The sequence below is a fragment of the Oryzias latipes genome, chromosome 14, assembly GCF_002234675.1.
Source record: "Oryzias latipes chromosome 14, ASM223467v1".
Lineage (NCBI taxonomy): Eukaryota > Metazoa > Chordata > Actinopteri > Beloniformes > Adrianichthyidae > Oryzias > Oryzias latipes.
In genome coordinates, this window is record NC_019872.2 from 19,393,692 (window position 1) to 19,414,119 (window position 20,428).

The 20,428-nt window shown below is 40.7% G+C and overlaps 1 protein-coding gene across 2 annotated transcripts in view; it reads left to right on the top strand.

Annotated features, from left to right (window-relative positions):
- LOC101165582 (gamma-aminobutyric acid receptor subunit alpha-3) overlaps positions 1 to 20,428 on the top strand; it is a 177,435-nt gene that overhangs the window by 101,074 nt on the left and 55,933 nt on the right. For both annotated transcript variants that reach the window (XM_023962376.1, XM_023962377.1), the window contains exons 3-4: positions 12,698 to 12,819; positions 18,019 to 18,086. In XM_023962376.1, the coding sequence (XP_023818144.1) occupies positions 12,698 to 12,819; positions 18,019 to 18,086 (190 nt within the window). The remainder of the gene's footprint in view (positions 1 to 12,697; positions 12,820 to 18,018; positions 18,087 to 20,428) is intronic.

A 20,428-nucleotide genomic window follows, 5' to 3' on the forward strand; every position in this document is an offset into this window, starting at 1 on the left:
CAGCTGTTTTTTATCTGCTCCTGGTCCCAGGCCCCTTTCAGCATAACCCTTCAGGGGTCGCCACAGTAGGTCAGCTTTCACTGGTTCTCACTGGTGGTTTGGCAGATTCTTATGCTGGATGTCCTTCCAGACACAACCCAGTATTTTATCCAGGCTCCATGTGGCTACATAGTTAGGCAGTGGCGTGAAGGGTCATGCCCAAGGACTCAAACCCTGGTTTCCCAATGATTGTACATAGGGAACCTTTGATAGGGGACTGTCCCTATAAATGCATAGATGCTGCAGATAAGGTCATGGTGACTTACAAGCAAAAGGCATTGATATTATTTTAAATATAAATATCAAACAGGTAACTGCTCTTAATTGATTTAGTCTGAGGCAGAACTAAGACAACATGTCAGACAGACACGCATGCATCCCACCAGGAAACATTTAGCAGCAAACGGGTGCAAAAACTCACACAAAAACTGGCGGCATGCAGGCCGGGAAAAGCGTTGGTGTGACTGACAACTGATCTGTTGGAATATTTCTCACTTCGTTATTGTTCTGACCTTTCCGCTGCTGCTCTGACATGTCGACATGCACGCACTGTCAGTCTCTTTCCGCTCGCTCTACAGCGGCTTCATAGTCAGTGAGAAAATCCATGCATGACGTGGGAGCGGAACAAAACTGAGAAGTGGGAGTCTCAGTCGGTGTGTGACAGTTGGCAGCTCTACATAATGCTGTTACTCAGATTCCAGACATTTTAAACTCTCTCCATCTCCTGGCATGCTGCTGAGTTCTGCAGCAGCAGCCCATATATGAGCAGGTGAGATGCACTGTTAGATGTGCACACTGGCCTCAATGCTTTAACCAGTTAAAGGAAGTAATTATTAATGAACAACTATTGACAGGCCAATTGGCGCCCCATTACATTTAATGTTCTCCTCTTTTAACATTCTTCAGGACCATGATTTTATTGGTACAAGCTCCCCTGGTCCTCTGCTGAGGTCCTCTCCTCCTCCTCTTCAAACATATTCAGTCAGGCCTTTTTCTTTGATTGACTGCTGGACTGTTGTGTGACAAGCTCTAGAAAAAACTTGTGATTGCTGATTTTTGACCATCTGACAGATGGCAGGAGATGCTGACGCCATTCTTGGGTGTTTGATTGGTGAACTTGAGGGATCGTTTGGCCTCATCTTGTATGTGAATAACATCAATTAAATTGACACTTTGAACTTTAAATTTAATGATGAAATAGTAAAATACTTGCATTGTGATATGGAAATTATAAAGAAAGACAAAAAACAGTGAAGTTGACAATATTCTGTACTCTGATTTCAACACTTTCTTCTGTAGATTTAGCTTCTTTAAGAAGATGATTGCAGATGATTAGTTAATTGTGGGAAAATGCTGCGTGTCGTCTATAAAGTTTTAGTGGAAAGTGACTTAAATACAGTCATCTGTGGAAGCAGCAGCTTCAGGGCCACATAGTCTGCCACAAAGCAGCACATGGGAGGCAGATCCGGGAATCGTCCTCTGTGGTCCACTGAGGCACCTGACTGGCCAACTGTTCCATTAAAGACACAAGACAGTTTTCATGTAAAAAGGCAAACAAGTCCAAACATCCTTGATCAGAAGAAACCCTTTGAATTGCTCCCTGTCTCTGATCCTCTGAGTAGTTAATCAGCATTCAAGAATGCATCAAGATTCCCTTGCAAGTAAAGTGAAGCATTCACACCAAAAACCAATCTGAGCCTGAAGCTGTGTTCACACTGCCTTTAAACCCTATGTGTGATGCTTTTTCTGTGCTTTTGTTCCTAATTTGCTTTGGGTGACAGGCAGACGCTCAGAAATACGGTGGCCCTGAAGTGCATATCACATCAACAAATCACTCAATGCAAAAACATTTCAAAGATCTCAACAATTCAAGGGGGAAAACAAAAAGTAAAATAAAAAACAATATTGCATTTTTAAAAATGGGTGTCTGGCCACACCCACTTCAAAAAATCAACTCTTTACCACAGTTCAGGTGTAACATCCGTCATCGTGGAATCCAGACCGTCAAGTTTCTAATTTTGTTTCAGTTTTTCAGCATCTTATTTGGATTTCTGGAAATCACTTTTGCTCTCTGAATGTATTTCTTTTACATTCTTGTTTTAGTAATTTTGTTTTGATTTCTAAAACAAAGTGAACGACCCCGGGAGCATTTCTGGAACGTAACTCAAGCAGTGTGTGATGAGGATGGGTGTTTCACAGATCCAGGCAGTCGTGTTCCAATTGCAACTGGTTTATTTTTCTCCACAATTCCCCCAAGTGCAATAATCCTCAGTGAAATTTTACATAGTTACACAGGAGAGGAGCACATCCATGTCTTCCCTCATTGCCCGCCCGCGGCAACTAACCTCTCCCTCTTATATACGCTAAGCCCCTCCCATTAGGCTGGATTCTGCATATTCCTCTGATTAGTCCTTTGCTTGTCATTCTGGCAAATTCTGCCACCTATTTACAAAGAAAATAAAATTAAAAAAAACATAGAATAATTCCAAGCCATTTAGGAATAAATCCCTCCATCCCAAAATGCTACAAACAATAATAAATAATATATTTACATGAATAATTTGTTCCCCCCCCCATTTGTGTGATGACGTCATTTCCGCCCACTGCTGCCGGTCGCGTCTTAACACAGCTGATCAGGTGTCGCCTCCGTTTGAAACTCGCGGTCCTTAACGGCTCCCGGTAAAGCGCATTGAGTGTGCACCCTCAACACAACCCACCCAAGGAGCGCCTGCCTCGTGACACAGCGTCTGAAAATGCGGTGAGAGGTTAATATGTGTGGAAAAACTGCGTGTGTATGCTTGTGTTTGTGTGTGCGTGTGCGCAGGTGACTGCATCTATAGGCGCTCCGTCACATCACCTTCCTCCTCTTCCAGGTTGACACTGTGTGGCAACCGTGAGAGATAGTCAGCCACCACGTTGGTCCTTCCGGGCCGATGTCTGATGGTAAACTTGAATGGTTGAAGTGCGAGATACCAACGGGTCAGTCGATTATTGTGGTCCTTCATTGAATGTATCCAGGTGAGGGCACGATGATCAGTCTCCAAATCAAAATCTCTTCCAAGGAGATAATAGCGCAGGCTTTCCAGGGCCCACTTGATGGCTAACCCCTCCTTCTCCACTGCAGAATACCTCGTTTCCCTGGGCAGTAGTTTTCTGCTGAGGTATAGGATGGGCTGCTCAGCTCCTTCTTCTCCTTGAGCGAGGACTGCTCCGACTCCCACAGCTGAAGCATCTACCTGGACGAGAAACTTATTTTCAAAGTTAGGGCTGCGAAGAACAGGAGAAGAGCATAGCTGTTGTTTTAGGGCTCTGAAGGCCTTTTCACACTCATCATCCCATGGTACTGGGTTTTTCTGTGCTTTGGTTGTGAGGGCCGTGAGGGGCGCAGCAATGGTTGCAAACTGTGGCACAAAGCGGCGATACCATCCCGCCAAACCCAAGAAGGACCGAACTTCTTTTTTGGTCCTTGGACGTTGGCAGTCGAGAATGGCCTTTACTTTGTCCACTTGGGGCCGCACCTCTCCCTGTCCCAAAAGGTAGCCTAAGTATTTTGCCTCTTTTCTTGCCCACTCACATTTTTCACTATTCAAGGTCAGCCCGGCCTGCTGAATGGCATCCAGGACTCTCCTGAGATGCTGGAGGTGGTTTTCCCAAGTGTTACTGAAAATAACCACATCATCAAGGTAAGCTGCGCTGAAATTCTCACACCCCTGAAGGACTTTATCCATCAACCTTTGGAAGGTTGCTGGTGCTCCATGGAGGCCAAATGGCATGACCGTAAACTGGAAAAGACCTGCAGGCGTGCGAAAGGCGGTGTAGGGTCGAGATGCTGGTTCCAAAGGCACCTGCCAGTATCCCTTACAGAGGTCCAGGGTGGTGATGTATCCGGCCGCTCCAATCCTTTCGAGCAATTCATCCACCCTTGGCATAGGATACGCATCAAACTCAGAGACTGCATTCAGCTTCCTGAAGTCTATGCAGGGCCTAAGCGAACCATCTTTCTTTGGGAGGAGGATCATGGGACTGCACCACTCGGAGTCTGATGGTTCAATCACTCCCAACTCCTGCATGTTAGTGATTTCTTCACCCAGTCTTCCCACAAACTGTTGCGGGACACGGTATGGCCGTTGACGGATGGGTCTGTTGTCTTTCAATCGAATTGCGTGTTTTGTAAGGTTGGTACGGCCTGGCTTGCCTCTGAATAATGATGGTACCGCCTGCAACACCTGCTGTATCTGTGTCTCTTGGGTCTTGGTGAGATGAGACAGCTCAGGTGTCGTCATCTTGGTGAAGTTATGCCAACTTGTGTCCTCTTCTGTCTCACATTCTTTCACTACCAGACCAACTGGTTCTGGTGGGCTGTGGTGTGGCTCTTTCCACTCCTTCAGTAGGTTGACATGGTACGTCTGGTACTGTTTCCTCTTGTCTGGATGATGAATTTCATAAGTGACTGGCCCCATCTTCTGGCTGATGGTATATGGCCCTTGCCACTTGGACAGTAACTTGCTGGTTGAAGAAGGGAGGAGTAACAGAACCTTCTGGCCTGGTCTAAAGGCCCGGTGACGTGCCTGTTGGTCGTACCAAGTCTTCTGTGCTCTTTGAGCCTCCTTTAGGTTCATTTCAGCCTCTGATTGGTATCTTGCTAGACGCTCCCTCATCTCTAGGATGAACTGCACCACACCAGTTTCTTTTTGGTTGCTGGTCGATCCTTCCCATTTACCAGGTTACACCTCCCTGAGGCGGTTCAGTCTAATCAACTCACCTGTTCAGCGTCCTACTCAAGTCCAGGTGCGGTTCAATCCTCTTTCTAAAAGAAATATGGAATAAATCTTCTTTACTCCAAGAGTTGTCTGACAGAAATGTTTTTTTTTTCCTTTTCTAATTTGTTGTTGTGATCTTTAACATGTTTTTGCGTTGATTAATTTGTTGATTCGATGTGACAGGCACTTCAGGGCCACTGTACAAGAAGTTGTCTATGGGCTCAAAAAAGGTCTTGAATAAGTGGGGGGGGGTTTTTATGGTGAAAATTGATATTTGCTAATTTGTTTCTGGTTTATCATAAATTGATTGAAAAGCTGTTTTTTTCTATGTTTTATTTACCCAAACAGCTGGTTCTGACAAAAACAGTTCAGGGTTTGTGTTTTTGTGTTACAGCTTTTGTTTGACATGTACTCCCATTAAAACTACAGAGGCTACCCCCCCCCCCCCCCCCCCCCCGCACACACACACACAAGTGCTTTTTAACCCCCCATCTCATAGTGGATGTTTCAATATAGAGCCAACATTACCAGAATGCTTTCTCGGGGCCTAAAGGTTTCTTATTAATTTTTGAATTTGCACTGGTGTGGCAAACACAAGCAGAGAGGCTTTTTGTTTGATAAATGATTCATATTAAGCGAGATTTTACCTATTGCAGTTACTCTCGTCCCAGACATTTCCAAAGCTTTTCGGAGGTTTCCGTCTGTCTGTTGGGCTTCAAAGTCATACACCTGTCAAATTCTGATAAGGTGTGTGGAAAGTCATCCAGAAAAATCCTCAATATTTCCTCCAAGTTCTCACAAAATGCTCTTTTTGCAACAGGGACATTTTAGCATATCTTTGCTTGGGTTAATTATAGAGGTAGATGCATATTTGACAGCAAGAATATATCAAAATATGCCCTTCCTGGTGACATGCAACTTGTAAGTCTCATTTAAAAGCCCCAGTTTCTGTACTTTGGAGTTCTAAGCCTCAAACAGCTGACATCACCGCCTGTATTCCTAAAGCTCTAATGCTCCAAGGTGCAATCCTAAAGGCTTGATATCACATCTGACACTCCTGAAATAACTTTGTTAAAAATGAATCGAACATGAAACTGGTGTGTCTACACTGCAGCCTTGACACAAAAAAATGTAAAGAAAAAAAAGCTTAAGAAGTCAATCAAAAATAATTGCAAGCACAATCTGCACTCTGTCACCAGTATCCTCTTCTACCAGCTTCTTTTATGACACTTCTATTGCTTTTGGAGACTTCCAACTGATTATAAATAAGCCAACAGCCCGCGCTTGTTTATTAAAGGACTTGTAAGAACAACTTTTCTGTTAAAAAAGACTTCCCTGGAGACTCTCCACCTGGAGCAGCTGTGGTTTAGCAAAGCTCTGACAGAGAGGAAGATGGAGCCATCAATCAGTGAGAGGAAATTAAAGACTGGAACTCATTTATTTTTTATGTCTTTCTCATACCTTTTCTGCACATTTGCTTTCAATTGTAGATTTTAAAAAAAGAAAAGAAAACTGAAATGTTAAAATAATCCATTCAAATATGTTTAAGTTATCAGCACAGTTTGATTGACAAATACTGAGTTTACAATTCTCTATTATTTAGTTTGACTTTACCGTAATATTAATTCCCTCCCAGTGTGTTATGAATATTTGACCAAAATTATGAATAAGGAAATATTAGTACCATAAAAAATGTCCCCCAGTCTTCTCCATCCCAGAGATTCTTACTGATGACTCTGAGGTCCACATGATCTACCTCCCTGCTGGCTTAGAGCCATCCCTTTTCCAGTAGTTCTCCTTCCTTGAACTGTTTAAACTCACCTGATCCTGCAGGTGGAGCGCTCGATCCAGGACCGGCGCTGGGAAGCCCCCGCATTAGGAATAAAAACTGGAAATTAAAAAGGCAAATGATGGCTATCGGCCATAGCAACCTCTGACCAGTATCACTAAAAAAGGTCCTAAAGGGACACAAAAAAATGTTTTAAATAAAGTTTCAGAAAAAAAATTAAACTAAACTTCTAAAGTCCGTGAGAAATCTACCGGTACTTAACTTGAGACAGTAAAACTGTCTTACTTAATAATAATAATTAATTTAAGATTTATAAGTTTTCCTGACTAAAATTTGTCGTCAAAAATAATGTTGTTTTTTTTTTTTTTTACATTTAAGCCAGGAATCTGCAACATGGTGGCTCCAGAGCCACATGAGGCTCTTTAATCCCTCCATTGTGGGTCTTTGGCTTTCAATACAAACAATTTAAATAAATAATGGGTTTGTAGTTTATGGTTTATTTGAAGAAAACAAAAAGAAAAAAAAAGAAAACGAAACAAAATGATGGTAAAAGGTTTAATCTGCAGTCTGTAGCATTTATTATTAGAATTAGCTTAAAGCTCATATTTTTGTTATTTTTGACTTGACAGTCTTGCATTTTTAATTCAAGTAAATCTTCTGCAGCAGGAGGATATTTGAAACAGAGTGTACTTCATTTTTGAAAGGAATTTGATGTGGTGGGACCAAGGTTATTATAGTTAACGAAAACGAACGAAAAAACTAAAACTAGAACTGTAAAAACATTTTCGTTAACTAAATAAAAATAAAAACGAGAGTTTTAAAAAAAACGAAAACTAACTAAAACTGTTTGTTGTGTGTATAAAACGAACTGAAACTAAAAAATATTAACCCCAAAAAATACTTCGTTTTCGTCTTAAAATCTATTTACTTCACGCTGCTAGTTTTACTGTGTATTTGACCCCTACGGTAGAGGGCTGCATTGGGATTGGGTCTCGCCGGGTCCCGCGGGACCCAATTCAAATCTCGCGGGATTGGGCGGTTTGAATTGTGCTGCGGGCGGGAGCGGGCGGCAAAAAAAAAACCCGCGGGACCAGTGCTGCCATGAATATCTCATGAATATATAATAGCGGACTACGTTAGGCTGTGCAGCTGTTGGATTCTTATGTACTGAAGCTCCGTGAACGCACCAGGTAGAGACGCCCAATGGCCCCTGTCATCTAACCTGTTGTTGGGGGTGTGCAACGCCCCGCCCCGCCTCTTAGGCCGCCTTTACACTGCATGGTTCAAGTGACACAATTCCGATTTTTTCCTCTCACGTGGCACAGATCGGATATGATCGGTGAACGTGTAAGCAGGAAAAAAGCGCATGGATTCTGTTTTTCTCAGATCGGATACAGGCCTCTCTCATATGTGGAAATAAATCGGAAACGAATTGGATACGTGCATCTGCGTGTGCCATGTAAGCAGACAAATCGGATATTCCCCAGTAAATGCGAGTCGTACCTCAGTGACATCAATTCAGGAGACCACCAACTGAGATCACATGACTTATTAAAGTGCTTTTGTGCGCTGATTTTGCTGTCAGCGTGTTACCTTTCAGCCTCAGGCTTCAGATCGAAGTCGGAAATCGCTGTTATGTCCGGTCCGGACGCAAACGGTAACTAATGAAGCGGGACACCGTTGCTCTGGAACAGGCTAGAAGCCGTTTATTTCTTTGGGTGGCGTGTATGATGGGGACCGTGTGTGTGTGTGTGTGTGTGTGTGTGCGCGCGCGCGTGCTTGCGTGTGTGTGTAAGGAGAGAAGGGGGGTGAGCACGGAGCGGGGGAGTGTCGGAGAACCGTAAATTAAAAATAAGGTGTCTCCCCTAAAAGTTACGGTCACCGTAGGTTGACACGATAGTCCGGGCGCCACAGCGCAGCACACGGATGAAAGAGCTGTCAATCTATCCGGCAACACTGCGCAGGTTGCCTGGTAGGGACATGATGTCAATTGATGAAGTAGAAAAGAAACTCAAACGAGGTTCATCCTGAGTCACGCATGGTTCTCAGATCTGCGAATCAGCAAAACTGGAAAAGGCTGAAGCTAAAAAAAGTATTTTTCCGTCAGGAAAAAATTAATTCATAAATTTTCAGCTCTGTTGAACCATTACAATGTTTTTTTTTCCATCCATAAATCCAAATGACTTTGACCTGCATCTTTACCAGCTGGTTCAGCGCGCTTCAGGCTGTCTGTCTGCGCACGGACACACGCATACTTTTAACCGAACAGGATTAGTGAAAATATATTTAATAATTAAGTTGCAAATTACACAAAAGAGGAATGCATGAAAAGATGAGGCTGGAGGAGGGACACGAATCTCTTTAATAATAAATAATATCAATACAAATACGTGTTTTTTTCCTGCGGGACTGGAGACGATACAAAATCAATGCATCTCTATTACTGTGCGGGAATAAATTCTCTGAGTTTTGCGGGTGCGGCCGGGAGTGTAACGCATACGTTGCGGGAGCGGGCGGGATTGGTCAGAAATTCAGCGGGCGGGAGCGGGATGAAGAAAATAGTCCCGCGCAGGGCTCTACCCTACGGCATCACGTTGTCTGTGACATCACATGATGTCTGTCAGACGCTGCCGGCTAGCGTGGTCATAGACATTTACATGAGCGTGATGGCTGCATTAAAAGTTGGGAGAAAGCGGGAGAGTCCTATTTGGGACTTTTTTGAATATAACAGCGTCGAAAACAAAAGTAAGTGCCTTGTAGTCGAAGCAGGAGACAAAATTTGTGGGACGCTCCTCAAAGGGAAAAAACCCTACGAAAAGTACATTTAAAAAGCGCACACTAAAACGCAAATCAACACTACCTACAAGCTAGCCTCTCGCCCGCCCTCCCCCGAAAAAGAAGCGAGAGCAGGGAACGTAATGCTGTTGTCGGCTGTTGTATTTTAATTTAAGGATGGTTGTCCTTGTGTCTTCTGAATAATAAGTGTTTCAAAATGGATCTTTGATTGAGTTTTTATCATACAATACTTATTCTGGTGATTTTGAATCATGCACCTGACAAATATCCTAATTTACAAAAAAAAGAAAGAAAAAACTAAAACTAACACTAAAACTAATAAAAACTAAACTAAAACGAATCAATTTCAAAAAATAAAAACTAATAAAAACTAGTAAATCTGCCTCTAAAAACTAATTAAAACTAAATAAATTTAAAAACAAAACTTCAAAACGAAATAAAAACTAAAACTAATAAAAAATCCGAAACTATTATAACCTTGGGTGGGACCGCTCTTGTTAGGTTTTAGTCAGCAAGAAACTGCACCATTTGGCTCTTCATATTAAAGGTTGCAGACCCCTGATTTAAGGTCTTGAGGAACAAGAACCCACTCACACTATTAGTAACTTGTGAAATTACTGAATTAAAATATATTTTGAGTTAAAAATCCATTTGGTTTCAGTTATGAAATTACTGACTGTTAAACTTTATGAAGGACAGTTTTTTACACTACATGATTACAGTAACACTATCTATGCTCACAGCAAGCACATGATTAGCATTCAAACACCCGCTAAACACAGGTTCTTGAACACACTTTTACCCCATGAGGTTCACACTGGACCAGCAAGGATGGGCTTCTTCTTCTTTTTTATTTTGCTATTGTTCTCTAGCGCCATCTACAATTGGAAGAGGTCTGGTGTGAAATGTTGAAGTGGTGCAAATCTTGTGAAAATAGATAGATAGATAGATAGATAGATAGATAGATAGATAGATAGATAGATAGATAGATAGATAGATAGATAGATAGATAGATAGATAGATAGATAGATAGATAGATAGATAGATAGATAGATAGATAGATAGATAGATAGATAGATAGATAGATAGATAGATAGATAGATAGATAGATAGATAGATAGATAGATAGATAGATAGATAGATAGATAGATAGATAGATAGATAATCCATGGCGGAAAGTTTAAAATGGCCATCTGTTGACAATCATAAAACACACACACACATTAAAAACGATAAAAGCCGATAGTTAAAAAATCAATGGATTGAATAATTTAAAAAACAGTGGGTTAAATTAGTTAAAAGAAATTGTTTTTTAGATGCTCTGCCAGAGAGTTGTATTGCCTGATGGCACGAGGAACAAAAGATTCCTTCAGTCTGTCTGTGGATCAGCGCTGGGACAGCAGTCTATTGCTGATTGTGCTCCTCCTGTTGGTGAAGGCCTCATGTAGGGGATGTGAGGGATTCCTCTTGAGGGCCCTGAACCTGGTCAGAGTTTTCTGCTCTGCCACCTCCTCTACAAGAGCCAGCTTCAGTCCCACCACAGAGCTCGCCCTCTTGATGATTTTGTTGAGCTGGCAGATGTTCTTCATGCTGGCACTGCACCAGCACACAGCTGCATAGAGAAGAGCACTCTCCACCACTGACTGATAAAACATATGCAGCAGTTTTGTGCTGATTTCAAATGAGCGCAGCCACTGGAGAAATTACAGCCTGAACTGCCTCTTCTTGTAAAGCTGGTCCGTGTTGGTAGTCCAGTCCAGCTTGTGATCCAACACAACCCCCAGGTACTTGTAGGTCTGTACCATATCCAACGCTTTCTCCCTCGATGTGCACGGGCTGAGGTGTTCATGCTTTCCTTCTGAAGTCCAGAACCATCTCCTTGGTCTACTGGACGTTCAGCTGCAGCTGGTTCTCCCTACACCAGGCCACAAAGTCCTCCACCAGCCGTCTGCACTCCCTCTCGTCTTCCTCTTTGTTATGCCACAATTGCTGTAGTGTCAGAGAATTTCTGCATGTGGCAGGTTGAGGTGTTATAGCGGAAGTCAGACGTATACAGCGTGAAGAGAAGAAGAGACAGCACTGTCCCCTGCGGTGCCCTTACACTGCAGCTGAGGGTACTGGAGACATATCCCCTCATGCAGGCATATTGCTGCTTGTTAGTTACATAATCCATGATCCAGGACACTAAGAATGGTTGCACAGCCATTTTGATGATCCTGTCCTGCAGCAGGTGAGGATGTGTTATGTTAAAGGCACAGGAAAAATTAAAAAAAAGGGATTCTCACAGCACCACTTCCTTCATTCAGATTCCTTCATCCAAATTTTGACCTGGTTTCCACGTGCATTATTAGATGGCCAAGCATTTTGTGCGTAGAGCCCGGAAACAGACTTAAAAATGTGCGTAGCTACATGTGAATCTGAGAGTTGTGAATGCAGAAGCCTGAATTTTTCATTTAAAGTTGTCGCTTGAGCACACATTGTCGAGGGCGGTGTGAACGTAGCTTGACGACACACTAGTGTTCCATGGCACACTGGCTGAAAAACACTGACATACAATATGGCTTGTGAAGTCAAGAGGAAAAATAGGACTTACCGCTGCATTTACTATTCTCAAAAGAAAAACGCAGAACTCAGGAAACTTTAGGATGCTATTGAAAATTCCCCAAAGCTCTTTTCTTTGTTGAAAACGGCCTGTGACAGCACAGCAACGTGTCAAACTGTGGTTGATGAGGATTACTTGGATATTATGGGTCAGCTCCTCGGGGCATTTTAGTTTAATTAAAGATGGTATTCATTAACTCATCATCGTTCCACCTATAATATAGTGGCTTTTTCATCTCATCTCAGGATTGTTCTGCAGGAGATTTTGGGTCATGTAAAAAATAACTGAGGCTGAATTTGTGTGATAAAGCTTCTAACAAAAAGTCTGGAGCTAATATCCTTTTTTTTCCTCAGTAAAAAGTTTCTTTTTATACACTGCCCCGCAAATAGAACAAAAACACGGCACAAAGCCAACTCAACCAGTTGATATTATTCCAATATTGACTGAAGCCTGAGGCTTATCTGAGTAGCTGATCTAAAGTGCTCTCCTTAATCAGGACATAGATTCTACATTCAGCCTGGCAGATTTAATGGCATTGTTTGTTTGCATAAACATGGTGGATCATTGATGGATGGATTTATGTGACGTCAAAACTAGCTTTTCAAGCTTTGCTCAATGAAGGAGCGTTCAGCTTCAAATTTTATAGCCAAATTACACGGTTGATTTCATGTTTTTTAAAATGTCTCTTTGTCTCCCTGTCTCCATCTGCAGGGCTGTAGTCGGACACAGAGAGCCGCTTCCCGATGACAGCAAAGACAACATCACCATTTTTACCCGAATCCTTGACAGGCTGCTGGATGGCTATGACAACAGGCTACGTCCTGGGCTGGGAGGTGAGCAACGGCATGTGTGGGATGGATCACAAACACCCACACACAAACTGAATCTGGACAGGATGTGCTCACTGCTGCTGCTCTCCTGCAAACAAGCAAACGAGCACCTAACTCACCAATGAACTTCATGTCAGCAATACAAATTCATAATGCATAATCTGAAGTAAACGTCCCCAGGTAAGTTTCTCAATAGCATTGATAGTGGTCCTTACTGGACTTCTAGAGATATTTAGCTTTTTATAAATGGCGTCTCACCTGCAGGAGACGTCAATGTCGTATCTTGAAAGGTCAGAGATCAATTTACTGCCAAAACTGCAAGTGACAGCAAATTTTGGCATCTTAAATTTAAAAAATTTAAAGTTTGCTAAAAGTTTTATTATAGATTATACTATTGTAAGTATAAAAACTTCATTACTCCTGCATGTATGGATTTCTCAACTTTCCTTAAGATTTCTTGGTTTGGCTTCCCTTTTCAGAAGATGGATCTGCAGCAAAACAAATTTGGTGAAACAATAAAAAAGTATTTTTGTTTTCATTATTTATTCATTTATTTTATTTAGATCAAAACAATGCACATTAAATGGTGTAGCATAGGTAAACATGGCACAAAAGCAACATTATTTGTTGTCCAAAAGCTTCACAGGAGCTTGATACATGTTCAAGAACGCGCTATAAACTGGCGTTCAGCCCATAGTTTTCACAGTGGATGAGCAGGGAGGGGCTTCTCTTTTTTACTGTTTACTAGCGCATGTCCGCCACCAACAGTTGGAAGAGGACTGCTACAAAATATCAAAGCAGTGCAAATCTTGCACTTTGGGCACAAAGGAAAACAGTTGGGTTCATTCATGGGGCACATGCAAACAGTGACAAGCAAATTTAAAGGCACTAAACAAACTAGACATGACCCCACCGATGAAAGTGCTTACATTATAAAAACAACATTGATCTGTTTTTTTATTATTATTGTAAAAATGTGAAATGCACAAAAAATGTATATTATCATTGTTGCCATTGCAAAAGGATATAGTTGACTACTCTGTTGGTGCTTTTTGAGTAGTTCATCTCACTTTTTCTTCCCTGAGGCTGCAGATCTGCTGTTTTTCTGCAAGAGATAACTATTTCTCATTAATATTCACTGACCAGACAGTCCACAACAGACACTTACACAGAGCACAAACTTGACCTTCCTTTCTATTTCTCAGTAAAAAGCAGTGTCAGCTGCAAAGCTTTGAATGCATGCTCCATCTGCTTTGTTAGCACATCCATTATTCTGCATGCTAACACAGTCAGCTGCTGGAGTCAGTCCACAGTGTGGAATATGAGGGTTAGAAGGTTATTAAAATACATTAAAGGTTTTACCTTATATTGCAAGCAAGGCTCTTTATAGCCTCACACATAGTAATGTTACTGCAAGCCATGGAAGATAAAAAAAAAACTGTTTTGTGGGCATCAATACATAAGGATCCATGGTGACATCAGTGTAACAGAAAATTATCAGAAATGTGTTTAGTGGTCCACTTTGTTCTACTTTTGGTTATTTTTTAGGAAACATTGGTCTGGAGTTCTTCTGGGTTAAAAGCTCATTTCTGCACTTTTTAATGCCTTTAATATTTATTAAAGCCATAATTTTTTTAAATTCCTTTTTTGACATAAATTAAACGTATTTTTCTCCTGCTGATTGAAGCTTGTTTCAAAGTCAGACCAGCATCTGGATCCTGATGAAGTCCAGTCACTATGCGCCTCCCTCTTTAAGTGCCTTCCTCTAGGTGGGATTTCAGTCATGCTCAAATGGCAAAAAAGCATATATGTCAGTGATAATCCCTTTAATTGATGCCTTTTCATCCAAATATTCATTGCTCAGAGGACACTGTATTGCGTAATGGCGAGCCCACGTGTTCAGCAGGCTTTGCTCTTTCTCAGCCAGCCAGCTGGAACGTCCGTTTTTGCTCAGCTGCTTGTCGCTGAAGCTGCGAGCGTGCCCACTGGGCCCGGACTCACCGGGCTGGATAAACCAGGAAGATGCGAAACACGCAGGCTGTTAATGTCATGTTCCACCTCTTACATCTCTAAGGACATGGAAACGATCAGGCAGGGAAAAAAGATTGCAAAATTATTTGGGTTTTTATTCTTTTTCCAGCTACGCAGAGTCAGATAAAAGGATTACTGCTCTGCTGGTATGTACGTTTACTTAAAGGTCATTAGAATCTCTTTGTTTAAGAGGCTAAAAATATAGTTTCAAGTCTCTTTGTTGAATTTATGTAGGAACATGCTTAAAGGCAGATGTCAAGATGACCTTAATAGCATCAGTTCTCCATATTTCAACCATTGTTTGTGTTAATTTGACTGAGAGGAAAAAAAAAAAAAAAAAAAAAAAAAAATTTGACTGAGAGGGAGTCAAGTTCCATATGAAAATTATGTAAATGAATAGACAGATTTTTCACTAAAACTGTTATTTTTGTTTCTCCTTTGGAGAAAAATTGTGTTCTGAAAACCAAAAGAAACAAAAAAAGTGGGGGGAAAAATAGACCAAAAGGAGCATAAAAAATTCCATAAAATGCCTTGTTGATGTTTTTTTGTGTAGATGTTGTTACCCTAAAACAGCAGCAAAGTGTCAATTCAATATGCTCTAGTGCTACATTCTGTTTACATTCTACCTGAGTTTAGTAAGTTACAAGCATAGACAACTGTGTCAAGGCAAAAGTACATTTTGAGATTTTCTCAAAACTCATTTATTTCATAGAAGTTCTGGCTTCTTTTGAAGCTGACAAACAAAAATTTTGCTCTTAAAAAATGTGCACGTTTTTCAAAATAAAGTCTTGGACATGTTGAGGACAATATTACTAACGCGCTTATGAATCTGCCAAAGGCCAGAAAGTTTCCAAGTGACCGGCTTTGACCAGACCTGACAAGAGGCCCTCTAATCAAACATGATGCTAATGTACGATATAAAAGGAGTATTTTTTACCAAGAAAATTTCATCCACCTTCTATTTATTATGTATATTTAAAAAAAATTAAACATTTTAAAAATTGGAACTTGATATGAGGTTTCTATAAAATTATATTCTCTTTACAGTTAAAAAAAAGAGAAAGTATTTTTGATTAATTTAAAAGTAAAAAACAAGAGAGCTTATATACACATGTTGATTTGTCAAGTCTATGTTTAAGGATATACTTGTTTACCAAAGATGTGTCTGATGATGTGATTATACAGCACTGAACTTCTTAAAATAAATTAATGCAATACATTTTAAGTATTGATCAATTATGACAGTCTTTTCCATCCCATAAACTGTGATTCCACAGTTTATTGCAAGGCCAAGAAAAGACATGAAATATTTTTTAATATCTTGAAAATGACAAAACAGAAAGAAAAGGTATACATGATTCCAAAGGGTTTTTAACACTTTCATCGGACCCTTCAGTGTGACATTCCAGCCCTTAAAAATTCAATATATAATAACCATTTAAGAGAAGGCTGCCCTTCGATTTTAATGTATTTAAAGGTTTGCAGTGAAAATAAAAGTTTTGAATTTCTGCTTGTTGTTGTTTACAGCTATTGGCATATCTGACATTGTTGTCCTGAATATTGGCTCAGTCGAAAAATCATGTAGGCTGATCTGAAACAGAAGACTGGACAGGAAATTACCATTTTGTTTTCAGCAACATATTACCGCAGCTCCATGCTCTGATGCATTGTTATAAACAGAAACAAGCCGGCTCATTTTACCCCTCAGACTCTGTTGTAACATGCAAACTGCTGACTATGTGTTGTGATAATCGCATATTTGTACGAGCCATTTTATGCCACAGGAATGATAAATGTGAAAATGGATCTTTCTTTTTCTTCTCGACGGGGGCCTCCGCTAAAGGATTAGAAACTTCACCTGTGGGTGGTCGCTTAGATCTGGGACACAGTTATGGTTGAGGATCCATTCTCTTTCAGAAAAAAGCCTCATCTATCTCGTGTTGCTGCTCCAGAGGGAGCAGCAATTTGTCTCGCCAGCAGCCCAAGAGGCTGCTTTACAGAACTGCCCCAGAGGAGCTGATTCAGCCCACACTGAAGAGGGCAAGTTTTTATCTGTCACCGCTCTCCCATCGCGCCCTATCTAATGCTGCGTTAAAATAATCAGTGATGCGTTCGGAAACAACCCATCCACATTGCGTAATTAAAACCATATTAAAAGTCCTGGCTAACTCTCTATAATGATGAATTTGACTGTTGTCACGGTAACCAGTGTCATCCATATCCCATAATGATAAAAGGAAGAAACGGCTATTATGGAGCTTGTTTTGTATCTCAGTGTGCAATGATACATGTAATTATAATTAAAGAAAAACAATAACGACATAGAACATGTTGCAGCCATTATATGACTGGAATAATAATAAACACAAAAAACATGGTGAATGCTGAGCTGCAGCACTTGGTTCCTAAATCATTAGCTCTGGAGGGACTATTAAATGTTTTTGGAGCAAGCTAACCAAATAAATAATCTGGGTCAAAGGAGATGTTTTCCCTCTAAAGGCGAGGACTTGAGCCAAGCCTCGAACCACGTTTAATGCTTTAATGAGCAAAACAAGCTAAAGACAAACAAATGGGTACTTTCACACACTCCAACAAACAAAAAACAGTCCGAAACATCTGTGAAATTACAAACTGCAACGCTGTGAATTGAGGTCGGGGTACAATAACCCCCTCCTGAGTCGTATCCTTGAAATGATTGTTGTTATTACCACGAGTCAGGACTGCTGAAGTTTGCATTTCAGACAAAGTCCAGAACTTTTATAGCAACATCAATTGTCTTTCTGCTGAACAAGGAGGTCATGTATGGATAAAAGGAGGTTACTGCAAACACAGTTTTAATGCATGTCTGAAGCTGCTGAGAAAATGTAAAAGATCCTAAAAGATTACATTGTATTTTCAAATTATCTTTGATTTATGTGAAGCCCTGCGCTTTAAGGTTGATTCATTTGTTGTAATTTGTTGCTGTAAAAGACACAAAAATTGTAGTTTGGATATTCATTGTTCCTAATATTGTAAACAATCAGAGCAGAGGAGATTTCAATTCCCAAAATTAGTCAAAGCAACATAATTACAAGTCAAGGTTGAGTGAAAATGAGATGAGTTTGCTTACATCTACTATCAAGCTTTTATAAGTGTTTCTGTCTAATTACTGGCTGTTGTTGTGTGTTGCAGAAACTGTAACAGAAGTGAGGACAAACATCTACGTGACAAGTTTTGGGCCGGTGTCAGACACAGACATGGTGAGTCTTTTTCCTCCCCACAGCTTTCACACATATGTGAATCATGCTGTCAGAGAAATGGGGTTTCTTTACTGCAGAATAACTGCACAACTAACACTTAAAGGAGGTGAAAAACTGAACTTCTCTGATTCATGCTGCTAAGTTATTTTAGTGCTATTAATTGTGGATTTTCACACTTCAAGCACTTGACCCTCCTTGTCGGTTCTTTTGAGGGTTAAAATGAGAAAGGTTCTCATAAATGGGCTGTAGCACACCAATTTAAACAGGCAGATGTAAGATAAAGAAGAAAACATCAAATCTTAAAGCTTAGATGGAATTTACATCCCTTTGCTTCCAGTTTGTCTCAGACTAGCTCAGTATTGTGTGACTTTTGCAATGATGCTCCCCTCTTTCAGCATTTTTAAAGACCCACTATGATGAAAATCATGTTTCGGGTGTTTTTAACATGTTCTCGTGTCTTTTTTCCTTCATTTTTTGATGATGGAGGACACATACAGAGAAAATGAAGACTAAAAACTGAATTTTTGAGTATTTCTTTATTCAAATTGTTGTGAATCAGGAGCAGACAAAAAAATGTAGAGGGAAAGAACGTATTTATGACATGGAAAATACACTGGGCGGGCCACAAGCTCTCATACTGATGCATTTGGCTCAAAACTATGAGGTTGGGTGGCTCTAATATCGCTCACCATTTTTGCTGCACTGCTAATGTAAGGTTAGGGGTTTAAAGGATAGTGAACTAACCGAAAAGCACATAAACAGATGGGAAGGGGAAGTGGGGGCGAGGTTGCTCCATTCCAACAATCCTGCACACTACTCAGCCGTGAATTAATAATAAACTACTGCCCCTCTGCAGGAACTGTGTTCTAGAGAAGCTGCATAATCATACAGAAAGACCGCTGGGAATGATTTTTCAATAGTTGAAAAGGTGATTGGAGTGGGTTTTTAAACTAAGTTACACAAGTATGGACTCTTCTTCCTCACAGTTTCCTGCTGGTGATGGAACGGGATGCCTCTCTCTCTGAGTTTTTGTCACAGTCACATCAGCTGCGGTGAAGCTGGGAAAGTTTTTTAACCTGGTTTGAAAAACCAAAACACTTTAACTACCTGGAAAAAGCATTAGTGTCACCTTTCTGGATTTATTTCTAGTTAATAACAGGTGCTGGGAAATGAGGTGTTTTTCATAAAAGTGAGTTGAAGAGCAGCTGAGCACAGTGCAGGTTAAATTTGTTCACATTGCATTTAGAGCAGTCAAACAGCCTCAGGGTGAAGGAGCAGCCATGTCAGGGGAATAATCTTTCTTGCTGTAAAATGATGGACTGTCTTGTAGCTCTTTCCAGATTGACAGACAGAGACAGTTGTTTCTCCAAAATCATTCCTGTCTGTCAGTCATGGCAGGGTGTTAAGTCACACCTGAGCTGACAGAATCTTTATGAAGATGCTCACACTTATGGTTTTTTTTTCTGTAATATAGGATTGCATTTGGCTTCAGTTTTTATGTTTAATTTGTGATAGGGTGTTCCAATAGTTTAACAAGAGTCAAATGAACTCTACTTTTAAGCACATTTTCCTGGAGAAAATCAGCTTTTGATTACAGCAGATAAACCATGAGCCAATCCACAAACCAAACCATCATCACTCCACCACTGTGCTTGAATATAAGGTGATTCTGCTAAAAATAAATAAATAAATAAATAAATACTTGAAATGCTGATGTTTTTTCCTGTTTGCTTGTTACTGAACTTTTGTGTCACTAACTCACATACTCACATAGTGAGATTTATGAAGAGGGGTCAAACTCCTTGTAACCTTGCGGGTTGGTGTCCTTCTTTCCTGCCTTACCTGCTCCCTGGGTCTGCTGTGTTTTGGCGGTAAAAATGACTGAGAGCAGGATTAGTTGGAAAACACACAGACCCCTGTCCCTTGATGTCTGCAGTTTAACCTCTGTACTCTAAAACTACGTTCACACTGGTCTCTGCAATGTGCGTTCAAGCGACCACTTCCGATGGAAAGTCTATGTTAATGCATGTAAATGTGCATTTCAGGCTTCTGCATTTAAAATCATTCCATTCAAAAGTAGCTACATAAGTTTTTAAGACATTTTTCAGGCTCTATGTACAAAATGCACGACCACTGAAAGTATGTTGAAAGTTAAACCAGTTGAACTTTGACTCCAATTTCATAGTGACTTATGGGTAGCAGAAGTGACATTTGAAAGTCGATCATGGAGGAGAAATTAATAAAAGTAGTTTGTCCGGCTGGAATTCTATGACACAGAGTCTTTCAAATATCGGAATAAAGCTGTGATTTCCCATCAAACCTCTGATACTGCACATGCTTTA